Source organism: Dermacentor albipictus, chromosome 7, assembly GCF_038994185.2.
Source record: "Dermacentor albipictus isolate Rhodes 1998 colony chromosome 7, USDA_Dalb.pri_finalv2, whole genome shotgun sequence".
Classification (NCBI taxonomy): domain Eukaryota; kingdom Metazoa; phylum Arthropoda; class Arachnida; order Ixodida; family Ixodidae; genus Dermacentor; species Dermacentor albipictus.
The window spans coordinates 127,895,386-127,908,369 of NC_091827.1; the positions used below are offsets into that span (position 1 = coordinate 127,895,386).

The 12,984-nt window shown below is 48.6% G+C and overlaps 2 protein-coding genes across 6 annotated transcripts in view; both read left to right on the forward strand.

Annotated features, from left to right (window-relative positions):
* The window catches only part of MED17 (mediator complex subunit 17), a 251,061-nt gene that overhangs the window by 54,945 nt on the left and 183,132 nt on the right, over nucleotides 1–12,984 (forward strand). The gene's annotated exons all lie outside the window — the stretch shown is intronic.
* LOC139047465 (piggyBac transposable element-derived protein 4-like) lies at nucleotides 2,660–4,109 on the forward strand. The gene has a single exon (XM_070521274.1). The coding sequence runs from the start codon at nucleotides 2,660–2,662 to the stop codon at nucleotides 4,031–4,033; it is 1,374 nt and encodes a 457-aa protein (XP_070377375.1). The 3' UTR covers nucleotides 4,034–4,109.

The window sequence follows — 12,984 nt, forward strand, 5'->3', positions numbered from 1 at the left end:
CCAGTGTCACTGAGTGATGGTACTGTCAAGATTGGGGCTCAATCCCATCGTCCGTGGTCCTTTGCCAAGAATGGAGTACGGCATGAATTCGAAGGTAGCTGGCCCATGCCGTCGTCCAACTTATTTACGCTGAGATCGTTGATGAAGTGAAGAACTGTTTCTCATCGAGAACGAGGAAAAGGGGTTTATTTACAGAAATTAACTCAGTCTAACGTGACTGCTTGAGAAAAAGAGTATCAGTCCAACATGACTGCATGAGAGAAGTGACTCAGTCTAACATGACTGCTCAAGAGAAGTGTTCTCAGCATTCGCACAACCACAGTTTTTATACACTCGATCCGCCGGTCCTACGACGCGGCGACTGTTCGTTTACTCATCACCAACGCGCCGCTGCTCTGCAGACCAGTTTACGTACACAAAGGCAACCGCGCTCTGATGTCCGACGACGACGTTGTCAGGGTGCCGTTCCGGGAACTATCGACGCCGATCGAGGGTCCCTCGTTGTTCCGTGCCACGCCAAAACGTGAGACGCACCAAAATACGTCGTCCCCACGGCAGTTTGTCCATGCGTGTCAAATCAGCTCCGCGTTGGGGAACTCCGGAATCATTGTTCACGCACCGAACCAGTTCCGTCACAATGTCGAAGGGGCTGGAGGAAGGCGGCGGATTCCAGCGCAAAGGTCGCTTCTTTGAACGCCTCGCAGCTGCAGCGACAAAGAGGGAGAGGTGCGCGTCTTGCACCCCTTGTCGTAATCGGGTGGCAAGGTGGCAATCCTGCTCAGCGGCTCGCCATTCTTGACAGCGCCTCCATGGCCCGAAAAATCTCGACTGTCTAGCGCTGACAACCGCTAGGCAGGAAGAGAACGGCTGCTGGTCAGGGGGGGATTGATGTCTTGGCTTGCAGCGACCACTTGTGCATTGATGTCACCGCCCCAAAACATCCAACAAGGACAGGCAACTGCAAAATGAACCCCACAACACGGCTCTGCGCCGAGATGGCGTGCATTGGCCATCACTTTAGACTCGCTAGGCTTCAAAAAAAAACAACAACAACATAAGTGCAGAAACAAAAAAAAATGCTACATTTCACTATGCCAATTTCTGAAGCAAATTCCTGCTGACAAATTCAGCAATTAATGGAGGGAATTCTGCTGAATGAGAGGGGATTTTCTTCGCCTAAAGAAAAGCTAACACTAGTAACCCCAAAATTTAGGCGGGACCCTCAAACGCAGAATTCAAATTAGCCTGCTCAAACCATCCGCATTGCTATGCAACTTTCCCTTCTTATATCTAACGGAGAAGTTGTACTCTTGGAGAGTGAGGCTCCATCGGAGCAAGCGGCCGTTTTTGTGTGACATTTGATTGAGCCACGTCAGAGGACAGTGGTCGGTCTCGAAGATGAACTTCGCTCCGTACAAGTAACACGACAACTTCTGGGCGGCCCAAACCAAACAAGCGCATTCCTTCTCTGAAGCGCTGTAGGCTTCCTCTCTTACATTTAGTTTACGGCTGGCGTAGAGGATAGGATGCTCCTCGTTATCATCGCCGACTTGACTAAGTACCACGCCCATACCTCTGTCGCTTGCGTCGCATTGAACTATGAATTCCTTTGTGTAGTCTGGCGCGCGAAGCACAGGGCGAGAAACCAATAGCGTTTTCAAACTTTGGAAAGCGTTCTCTTTGTCCTTATCCCAGTGTACGTTACTCGGTGCTCCCTTTCGGAGGGCGTCTGTTAATGGACTTGCCAATTGCGAGTAATTCGGAATGTACCGTTGATAGTACCCCACAAGTCCCAAAAATGAACGAACGTCCGTTTTCGTGCGCGGCTGAGAAAAATCTCCAATCGTCGCTATTTTCAGCTCAGCCGGCCGTCTCATGCCCTGACCAACAACATGGCCCAGATAAGTAACCTGCGAACAACCAAACCTACACTTTTCCGCTTTCATCGTTAACACTTTCCTGTCCGCGCCTATGCCTATCGACAGTATGTTGTCGATGGTTTCAACGTCGATTTTCTCCCGTTCGGAGCGCTTACGGACAGCTAGCGCCATCCAGCGCATAAAAGGACAACTATTTTTCAAGTTTCGGTATTGTGTTTCCTTTTTTGGCCGCGGGAGGGATTTTTAAAACGCCTTTTAATCGCGCTTGACGAGCGCGCTTAGTTTCGGATATGGCGTCGACGTCGCGCGCAGCTGCTCCTCGGAAACGGCGAGTTTCGACGGATTCCGATGAGTCTGCATCAGAATTTTGTGATGGTGGTAGCAGCGGAGACTCGGGAGATGATTTTGACTCATCCGACTTCAGCACGGATGGTGAAAGTGCGTCAAGTAGCCCCGGAACGTCGACAGGTATCCGCCGGTAAGTTCCGTTTTCCACTCCGAGCCATTTTATCGCGGCCGCGATCAGATCTAAAGACATGCGGCGTGTTCTAAAGGCTACGGCTCTTATCTGCAGGGTGTCAACGTCGTTTGGACAGGACCACTTGTCGGCGGCGGCACAAAGAGTGGAGTTTTGCGCGAGAAGACGGCCGGGAGTCGACCTCGGCACTGCGCTCCGTAGTGCCGCGCGGCGCTTCGCAAGAGCCGTCGACTTCTTCGCGCTGTTTTTCACGGCGGAAATAATCACCGAGATATGCAGCATGACAAATAAATATGCGTGGATGCATATTTTGGAGAAGCAATCATACAGTGAGAGAGACGGGTCTTGGAAGGAAGTGACTCCCGATGAGATGAAGAAGTTTATCGGACTTCTCATTTACATGGGTATTGTGCAAGTACCACGCTTGCACTGCTACTGGAACACGCGGAAATTATTTTCTGGTCTTCTTCCGCCTTCGGTAATGCCAAGAAATAGATTCAAAGCGTTGCTTGCATTCCTGAGTGTGTCCGACCCTGAGAAGACAACTGCCGCATCCCATGGCAAGCTGCATCGCGTAGCTCCGCTGCTGAAGCACATCAACGCCTCATCCGCCCAATTTTTCCAGCCTGATCGGAGCCTCTCCGTTGACGAGAGGATGGTGAAATCCAAAGGCAGATCCGGAATTAGACAGTACATGCGGGACAAAGTTATTAAATGGGGGTATAAATTGTGGGTTTTGGCGGACTCCAAATCTGGTTACACTGTTCAGTTCAGTGTATACACAGGAAAGCGTGAAGCACCTAGCGCACGTGGGCTGGCATTCGATGTTGTGACGCGACTGGCAGAGGACTACCTAGATCAAGGGTACATCATTTATTTAGACAACTTTTACACGTCGACATCCTTGTTCGTACACTTGTTGGAGCGCAAGACGCTTGCTTGCGGCACAACGCGCAAGGATCGTCGGGGCTTTCCAGCCGAGCTCAAGGACACCCAATGGGAAAAAAAAGCAAAGAGAGGAGATGTTCGCTGGCTACGGGACCAGGACGTACTATATTTACAATGGAAGGACAAGCGTGTTGTTCACATGATGTCGACAGCCCACACAGCCAACAAATTCGTACTTGCGAAGCGCAGAAGGAAAGTTGACAATAAGTGGGAAGAAGTATCGGTGAAAAAGCCAATGCTGATTGACAAGTACAATGTGGGCATGCTCGGCGTCGATAAATCAGACCAGCTGATTGGGACATACAATGTTCTGATGAAGTGCGTGCGTTGGTGGAAAACGCTGTTTTTCCACAGTATAGATATTGCTGTTGTCAACAGCTTTATTCTATTTGATGAGCACCGCCGGCAACATCCCGAAGTGCCTGAATTGTCAAGAGGTTCGCGCTTTGATCAGTTCGCGTTCAGGCTAGAGCTGGTAGAGCAGCTCATAGGGCTTGATCAGCAACAACATCCAGAACCCAAGGCTCCTCCTGCTGTTCCCGCTACATGTGCCCCTAAGGATCAAAAGCACAAGCCCCAGAAGCTACAAAGATACAGGAACTGCAAATTGTGCTATCAAGAACGGAAAGTGGAACAAAAAACGAACGTTTTCTGCGAGACGTGCTCCGCAAACTTGTGCTTCACCACATCACGCAACTGCTTTGTGCGGTGGCACGATAGCCACTAGGGATAACCTTTTCCTTTGTAAAAAAATAACTTGTGCAGATAGAAAGTTTATATTTGCAGGAATGTTGTATACGGCCTGTCCCTTCAAAACGTATATTTCGAAATTTTTTTATGTTGTCTTGGTGCAAAGCAGCATCGACGTTTTTGCGGAGTTTTCTCGTTTTTGTTACAAATTTTTTATTAAGTGATTTTTTTTCAATTAATTGGTAATAAATGTTTGCTTTCAAACGACACCATTAAAAAGCACATTCCCTCTTCTACAAATTGATACTAAACATTTTAATATCAAACAATTGGTGTAGCAGCAAAAAAAATGTTTACTAGACCACCCGAAAAGTGCTTATTTTCCCACGGACAGGAAAGTGTTAAGCCGGCTTCCCTCAACCGTGAGAACACCTGTTTGAGGTGCGATACGTGTTGTTCCCAGCTGTCTGAAAAAATGGCTACATCATCAAGATAAGGTAAGGCGAACTCCTGCAAGTCTTTTAGGACAATATCCATTAACTTAGAGAAGCTAAACGGCGCGTTCTTCAGCCCGAAGCTGAGTGCGAGAGGGCGAAAAGTGCCTACAGGCGAGATGAATGCGGCATAGCGGCTGGCACTTTCTGAAAGGGGAACTTGCCAGTACCCCCGCACGAGATCTATAGTTGAAATGTATTTAGCAGCGCTAACTCTTTCAATTCGTTCCTCAATGTTGGGTATCGGGTACAGCTGATCCCTAGTGATCGCATTTAACTTCCTGTAGTCAACACACGGACGAGGGTCCTTGTTAGGGGTTTCTACGAGTATTAGCGGTGACGTGTAGTCACTCTCAGCGGGCTCAATAACTCCCAACTCTAGCATGCGCTGTATCTCTGCCTCCATAATCTCTCTCTGTCTTGGAGACACCCTGTAAGGTTTTGATCTTACTGGTTCGGTAGAGGTCAGCTCAATTTCATGCGTTATCAGTTCGGTTCTACCCGGCCAATCGCTGAATCTGTCGAGATATTCCCCCAACACCCCTTTTAGCTCATCTAGCTGCTCGGGTCTTAGAGCATGCGAGCTTACCGAGTGTTCTACTACTTCTAGGCCGATTTCAGAGTTGGAGGTTGCCCTATACTCCTTAAACTTGGTACCAATGCCATCCGGCTCTTTGACAGTATAGTTAACGACTCCGCTCCGCTCTACATACGGCTTCATCAAATTACAGTGATATATCCTCACTTCCTTCCTGCGACCGGGCATTCTCAAAGCATAGTTAGTTTCTGAAAGTTTGTGCAACACTTTAACGGGCCCGTCCCAGTGAACTTCAAGCTTGTTCTTTCTTGAAGGTTTGAGGATCATTACCTGGTCTCCGGCGTTAAACGTACGAAGCCTCGCATTCCTGTCGTAATAGAATTTGGAGTTCTTTTGAGCTAGTGCCATGTTCTTTCCGACTAGTTCTTGGGTTGCGCTTAGCCGTTCCAGTAAATTTAGCACGTATTCAACCACGGTTGGACTCTCCCCTCTTTCCTCCCACATCTCTCTTAACATTCTCAGTGGAGACCGGAGTGTCCTCCCATACACTAGTTCTGCTGGTGAGAACCCTGTCGCCTCATGTGGAACCGTTCGCAAAGCAAACAAAGTTGCCGGCAGACAGTTCTCCCAGTCCTCCTTGTGCTCGTAACAGAGCGCACGCAAAACTCGCTTAAGCACCGAATGCCACCTCTCTACACTGTTTGACTGAGGGTGATAGACAGAACTGTGTATTAACTTTACCCCGCACTTTTGCAAGAATGTGGAAGTCAGTGCGCTCGTGAATACTGACCCTTGATCTGCCTGAATTTCGGCTGGAAACCCAACTCGTGCAAACACTGTCAAAAGCGCGTCTACTACTTCGGTGGAGCTGAGCTCTTTCAAAGGGATTGCTTCTGGAAACTTGGTAGCCGGACACAGCATGGTAAACAAGTACCTGTAGCCTGATTTTGTTTTTGGAAGAGGCCCTACCGTGTCTATTACAAGTCGTCTGAAAGGCTCTGTTATTAAGGGCACTACCTTCAGTGGAGCTTTCCAAGTCTCTCCTGGTTTACCAGAACGCTGGCAGGCGTCGCATGATCTTACAAAGTTTTCTACATCTTTGAAACAGCCAGGCCAGTAGTATTCCATAAGCAATCTTTCCTTTGATTTGTTTATGCCTAGGTGGCCGGACCACCCATTTCCATGACAAAGACTCAAAAGGTTCTCCCTATACTTAGTAGGTATGACTAACTGATCTAAAATCCTACCCTTTCGATCTCTGTAATGCCGATACAACAATCCTCCTTTCTCATGTATCGTTACGTTGCGCCTAGCAATGCCTTCTTTAGCTGTGTCACGTAATTTAGCTAAGCTCTCATCATTCTTTTGCTCAGCTGCCAGTGACTCTCTATCCACGCGTAAGAGTTGATCAAAGTTCTTTGAGGCCGGTGATAATAACGACCCTGTCTCGCTTGTGAGCGCGTCTGCTTGCTCTTCCTGCAGGCTAGAACTCTGACACTCTAGTGCTACGCTCTCATTGAGCTGGTCAACTGGCAGGCTCTCCTCAACTGTTCTTTTGTCCCTCGGGCCTAGCTCGGATTCGGGTATTGAAGCTATCCCCTTTTCTGCTTCAGCTGGAGGAGCTTGAGCATTTTCAGCCGAAAGCGCCGCGATCTTACGAGCTTGGCCTCTGGTCAATGCCTGTACTATGCCCTCTCCCAGTTTGAGCCCTCTGTCACGCAGTAACTGATTCGAACGATTCGAGAAGATGTAGGGATACTGCAGTGACAAAAATTTGGAAACTGCAGCCTCAGTCTCTAGCTCCCCGAATGGTCCACTGATTTTGACTTTGGCCATGGGCAGACACACGCTGTGTTCTTCTACAACCTGTTTTATCCATGCTACTTCTCCGGTGAAGTCATCTACCATCACGTAAGACGGATGGACAATGTCCAGCGTGGCGGCACTGTCTCTTAGCACTCGGCATGGTTTTCCATTAACTTGCAGGTTGTGGAGATATGGACTTAAAAGTTCCATATTCTCATCTTTTTCCTCCACGTAGGAAAAAACTACGCTAGACTTCTCGCAGTTTACAGCTATATGTCCCAGTTTGTGGCATTTGTAACAGCGAATTGGTCTAACAGATTCGAATTTTCTTTTCTGTTCTTTTTGTGCGGTTTCTCCGTTAAGTTTCTCCTCGCTCTTTTCTGCGGGCTTTTCCGCCATGTCTACAGGCTTGGATCGTCTAGTTTGCGCACCCTTTTTGAACGGAAATGGTTTCCGCGGTCCATTTCGACCGTCCCAGTTTCCCTCCTCGGCGTTCAACTTTCTACGGGTTGCGTACTCTTCGGCTAATTCAGCCGCCCTTTCCACAGTGTTTACATTACCTCTGTCTTGCACCCACAGTTTCACAGCTTGGGGGATGGTTTTGTAAAACTGCTCTAGACACATGCATTCAATGATCATGTCTCTGCTGTCGTACGCTTCCGCGCTTTTAAGCCACTCGACTAGGTTGGCCTTTAAGCTATATGCAAACTCCGGATAGCCCTCGCTATCTTTCTTGCCTGTGCTCCTAAACCTTTGCCGAAAAGCTTCGGCTGAAAGGCGGTATTTCTTCAGGAGACTAGCCTTAACTTTTGCATAATCATATGCATCCTGCACACTCAGTCTGGCGATTACTTCCGCTGCCTCACACGGCAACATAGACAGCAACCGCTGTGGCCATGTACTCGGGCCGAAGTTCATCTTTTCGCAAGTCCTTTCAAAATTGCTTAGGAACAAGCCTATGTCGGTCCCGACCTCAAATGGCTTTAATAGCCTGTCCATGCGGTATGATTCTGCCTCACTTGATCGTCCCAGAGCGCCTTCACTTCCTTGAGACAACTCCAAACGTTTGCTTTCAAGTTCAAGTTGCATTTTTCTTAACTCGCGATCTTTATCGCGTTCCTCCCTTTCTTTTCTCTCTCGTTCTTCTCTCTTTTTCAGAAGTTCAAACCCCAGTTCAACTTCTTCCTCACTGGCCTGTTCGGAAATGATATGCAATAATTCTGATTTTAGCATTTCCTTACGTACATCTAGGCCCAGTTCCTCACCAACAATCAACAACTCGTCTCTCAGCAGTGTCCTTAACTCCATGACTGCTGCTTTACTGCCTTGATTCTGCTCTCTAAATCTAGCTAGGACAACACAACCTAGCTAACACACAACAATCTAGCTTCCCTACTGTTCTAAACAGAACAACCACAAAATGAAGCCTAGAGAGTCAAAGCAAAAACCAAGCACTCACCGCAGATACAGCACCATGTCGCAAAGTCCATCTCACCGCTGTCAGCCAGTTGTCAAGATTGGGGCTCAATCCCATCGTCCGTGGTCCTTTGCCAAGAATGGAGTACGGCATGAATTCGAAGGTAGCTGGCCCATGCCGTCGTCCAACTTATTTACGCTGAGATCGTTGATGAAGTGAAGAACTGTTTCTCATCGAGAACGAGGAAAAGGGGTTTATTTACAGAAATTAACTCAGTCTAACGTGACTGCTTGAGAAAAAGAGTATCAGTCCAACATGACTGCATGAGAGAAGTGACTCAGTCTAACATGACTGCTCAAGAGAAGTGTTCTCAGCATTCGCACAACCACAGTTTTTATACACTCGATCCGCCGGTCCTACGACGCGGCGACTGTTCGTTTACTCATCACCTACGCGCCGCTGCTCTGCAGACCAGTTTACGTACACAAAGGCAACCGCGCTCTGATGTCCGACGACGACGTTGTCAGGGTGCCGTTCCGGGAACTATCGACGCCGATCGAGGGTCCCTCGTTGTTCCGTGCCACGCCAAAACGTGAGACGCACCAAAATACGTCGTCCCCACGGCAGTTTGTCCATGCGTGTCAAATCAGCTCCGCGTTGGGGAACTCCGGAATCATTGTTCACGCACCGAACCAGTTCCGTCACAATGTCGAAGGGGCTGGAGGAAGGCGGCGGATTCCAGCGCAAAGGTCGCTTCTTTGAACGCCTCGCAGCTGCAGCGACAAAGAGGGAGAGGTGCGCGTCTTGCACCCCTTGTCGTAATCGGGTGGCAAGGTGGCAATCCTGCTCAGCGGCTCGCCATTCTTGACAGTACACTGATGCCATCGACTAAAACGTCCATCAAGTTCCGTTTGGACTGCAAAGTTATCAGAAAGTTTTGAAGTCGAATCGTCAATGCAGCGTCACCTCCAGGAGCTGCACTGTTTAATTTTCCGGAGATGGGCATCGGGGCTGCATCGGGGATGGTGGGTGACTAGCCTGCGGCATTAGAGACGATGGTCGATGAGCTGGTGGCCAACGGGACTGGTGGTGTCGGAATGACGACAAGAGACTGTTCCGAAAACATGGCCGTTATTGTTTGGCTGTTGCAGTGCTAATGGAGGCTGGTGAGGAAGCTCACTCTCTTAGGGGCGATAATAACTGGTGAATGGCGGTAACAGAGGGGAGGACACAGCATGGTTGTCACAACGGCGAGCAACATCACCGATACGACTGCAGGCAAAAGAGATTGACCGATCGTCGGCGGTTCGCCACTCGGCTGGATTTTGGTAGCGTGCAGGGTATCGCAGACCAGCCAATGGACCTGGAGCATGAGACAGCTGTGAAGCGGCAATGGTACGTACAGAATGAATTCCAAGATTAGGGAGTTCTTCACAGACTATCGCCTGCACAAAAGGGGCTGTAGGCAAGTTGTTCGGTTCACTGGGACAGGAAAAAAGGGCTGCAGGAGCCATGGCTTCAAGTTCTCGCCGCACTATCAGCGTTCGGTCATCTGACAATGATGGTTGCTGCACTCCTAGGCTGTCATCACAAGAGGATGTTGCAGCTCTGTTGGCAGACGTGGGAACGGCATTGCAATGCGGCGGCTCTTGGCCTGCTCAAAGCGCTGACATTCTGATATTGTGTCGTGTACTGTTTCACAATTTTTGCACATGAACAGGTTGAAAGCATTGTCAGTGATCCCCTTCAGTACATGCCCAACCTTGTCTGACTCAGCCATGTCCCTGTTGGCCTTACGGCACAGAGTCAGCATGTCCTGGATGTAAGAGGCGTACGATTCTGTGGACGTCTGGGCGCAGGTTGCTAGTTCTTAGGGGCACTATTCCACCTGGCGGGACGGCCAAATAAGTCATTCGGCTTCTGTTTGGACCTGTCCCAGTCGTTAAGCTCTTCTTCGTGGGTGTCATGCCACACCTTCGCCGTGCCTTGCAGGTAGAAGACCAAGTTAGGCTACATAATCGTCGGATCCCATTCGTTGTGGGCAGTTATACGCTCGTATGTGGTGATCCAGGCTTCCATGTCGAGGTGGTTGGTGCCACAGAACATTCCTGGATCCCGTGACCGAGCCAGCACAACCGTCAGGGTTGTAGGCGTTTATGTGGGCCGCGCCATGTTGGGTTCTGCTTCATCCGTCATGTTGTCCAGTCCGAGGTTGACTACTGCGGAACTCCGTTGTTGTTTCTCGTGGGTACACAGCACCTCTCACCAAATTGTTACGTTGCAGAAGCCACATATAAAGATGTATTCACAATATTTACATGAGAGACAACGATGCATAAACAAGGTGGCTGTTGAGAGTGATTTCACCTTTACATGTCAAATTGTCTTCTTCTGACTGGCGCTACTCTTGATTGTGCCGTAACAGTCGTAACAATATTCAACAGAAATTTCTTGATAAAGTAAAATATTTTCCAGACCTTCATATGACTAGAACTGAACTGTAGTCAGTGCTGCCATGGTAATTTGGGGTTCCCTTTAATAAGAGTAATAAGAGTAGGCTGTACTGTATATCTTGATGTGTATGTGCCTAAGTTGCTGATAGCTTGCTACGTTCTTGTTATGCAATACTGGGAGACGGTCGAGCATGTGCGGCACCTTGTTTTCTTGCCCAAGGTTTGTAAGAATTAAATTTTGTGTGAGAAGTTCCAATGATTGTCCAAGTTCCAAGAGTGTCCAATGATTTGGCAGCACTACTAGATAGCGCATCGTCTTCTCGTTTGTCGCCGATAGCGACAAGCAGAGGGTGATGGGTAGAGGAGCCGCCACTTGCAGCGAGGGCAGTGGTTACACAGCTAGTTCGAGCCCTCCGCACAGGCCGAGTGGCACATACCCAAGGCGGTGTCAGAGTTTCTTCGAACATGCCCAGTCACGCATTCTACAGTGACCCATGTCGGCTTGAAAGAGGTTCTTTAATGGAGAGCGGCACATATGTACACATTGCCCCACAGTCAGTCACCCATGTGGGTCTGAGGGTTGGTTTCGCCAATGTTACCTCGACACAGCAGCTCGATGTGCTGCCCATTTGGCCTCGGAACTACTCAGTGTCTCGGGTAGGGTGGGGGAAAGGGTTACATGCACGCACGCACACACACACACACGCGTGCTGTGCGCTGTGCGCGAGAACACCTGATTAGTGGTATAAGTCAGTGCTACCCAAATTCTGAGGCACACACAAGATGTTCATAGAGCATGATCACGCGCTGCAGCATGGTAAAAAATGACATATTTTCGTTGCATGAGTGCGCGACTGCACGACGTGCGATCAAGCAGACGAAACGGAAGTACATCTCTCTTCCTGCAGTGCGAAGTAAGGAAAAAACACGCAGATATTAGGTTTGTGTTTTGTTATTATTTTTCTAAACTTTAATTCGTCTATTGAAGCACGTGGTTACACAAGTAACAGATGTTGCCTCAAGTAATTCTCAGTCACTTGTCACTACGAGCGATGTCGCAGCAGTGCGATGTACATAGGCACATTTGTGGGATTGACGTCGTGTCTCTGGCTGGGAGCGCGATGTCTGCGAGGAGAAGGGCGCAGGGCATTTGGTTTGAAATTGCAGCTTTTTTCGTGGCGCGTGGCAGTGATTACTTTGCAGCCATGATAGTTAGTGCACACATTGTATGCACTGCGCTTGTGAGTCCTAAATGGCCAGACCTGGTGAGGGGCCCTTTAAAAAATCACCATGCCTTAGCACACTGCAGATGCCAGAATTGACCAAGCAATGTCATGGCCATCATGTTTCGGACATTACCTGCTGCCAGGGCTGCAGACAAAGGCTACATTGCATTTTTAAAATACACCTTGCTGAACTATTTTGTGTATTTTTCTTGATATACAGTAAAACCTTGTTAATTCAGTCTGCTGAGTCGCAAAAAATCTTCAAATTAAGCAGATTTTTGAATTACGTGAAAAAAAAAAAACTGAAAAGAGGATAACTGTGGTGACACAGGCATGTCACATTTATTTCTGTAGCAGAACTACTCAAGGTAATCATTGACATGGTAAGGTAAGGTAGTTCCACGAATCATGTGCAGCGCCTCACAATCACCACTGCTCAACAACATTCTCTCTGGCACGTTGTTGGAGACTTTGTCTTCCACATTAGCATATGATGTCTGCATGTCTGCTTCCGCGTTGAAGTAGTTGGCTAAGCCTAGTCCGCTTCTCCATCTTTGTACGCTCCTGGAAACGGGTTAGTGTGGCTGAGATTACCCGCACGGATAGTCATGGTATGCACATGACACACCAGCAGTGGAGAAAATGGGACACACATGCCACACAGCTGGCTATCTGCATAGGAAAAAGGTGAAACAGAAAAGCAAGTTGGCTATGTTTATTGACGATGATGATGCTCTAACTCGCTTCTTTCAACAGGCAAGTGGTCTGGTAGCCTAGTCAAAATAAACACAAGAATTTTACGTGCACCGCCACAAAACATAGGTGGTTCACAAAACTGTATGGCCCGTCAGCGCCCACGTCACAGCATCTAGCACTTGCTCGATGGACAGTGTCCGAATCGCAGCCCCGGTGACGACTCTCTTGTAGTCCATTCTGGAAGGCCATGCATTTATGTACTGCAAGGGCCAAAAGCAGTTGCAGGAGCGAGAAACACATTGTGCCCACCAAATTTACAATGTTGTTTCCGAGATATGCAGAGCCGGAGACTTGTTGC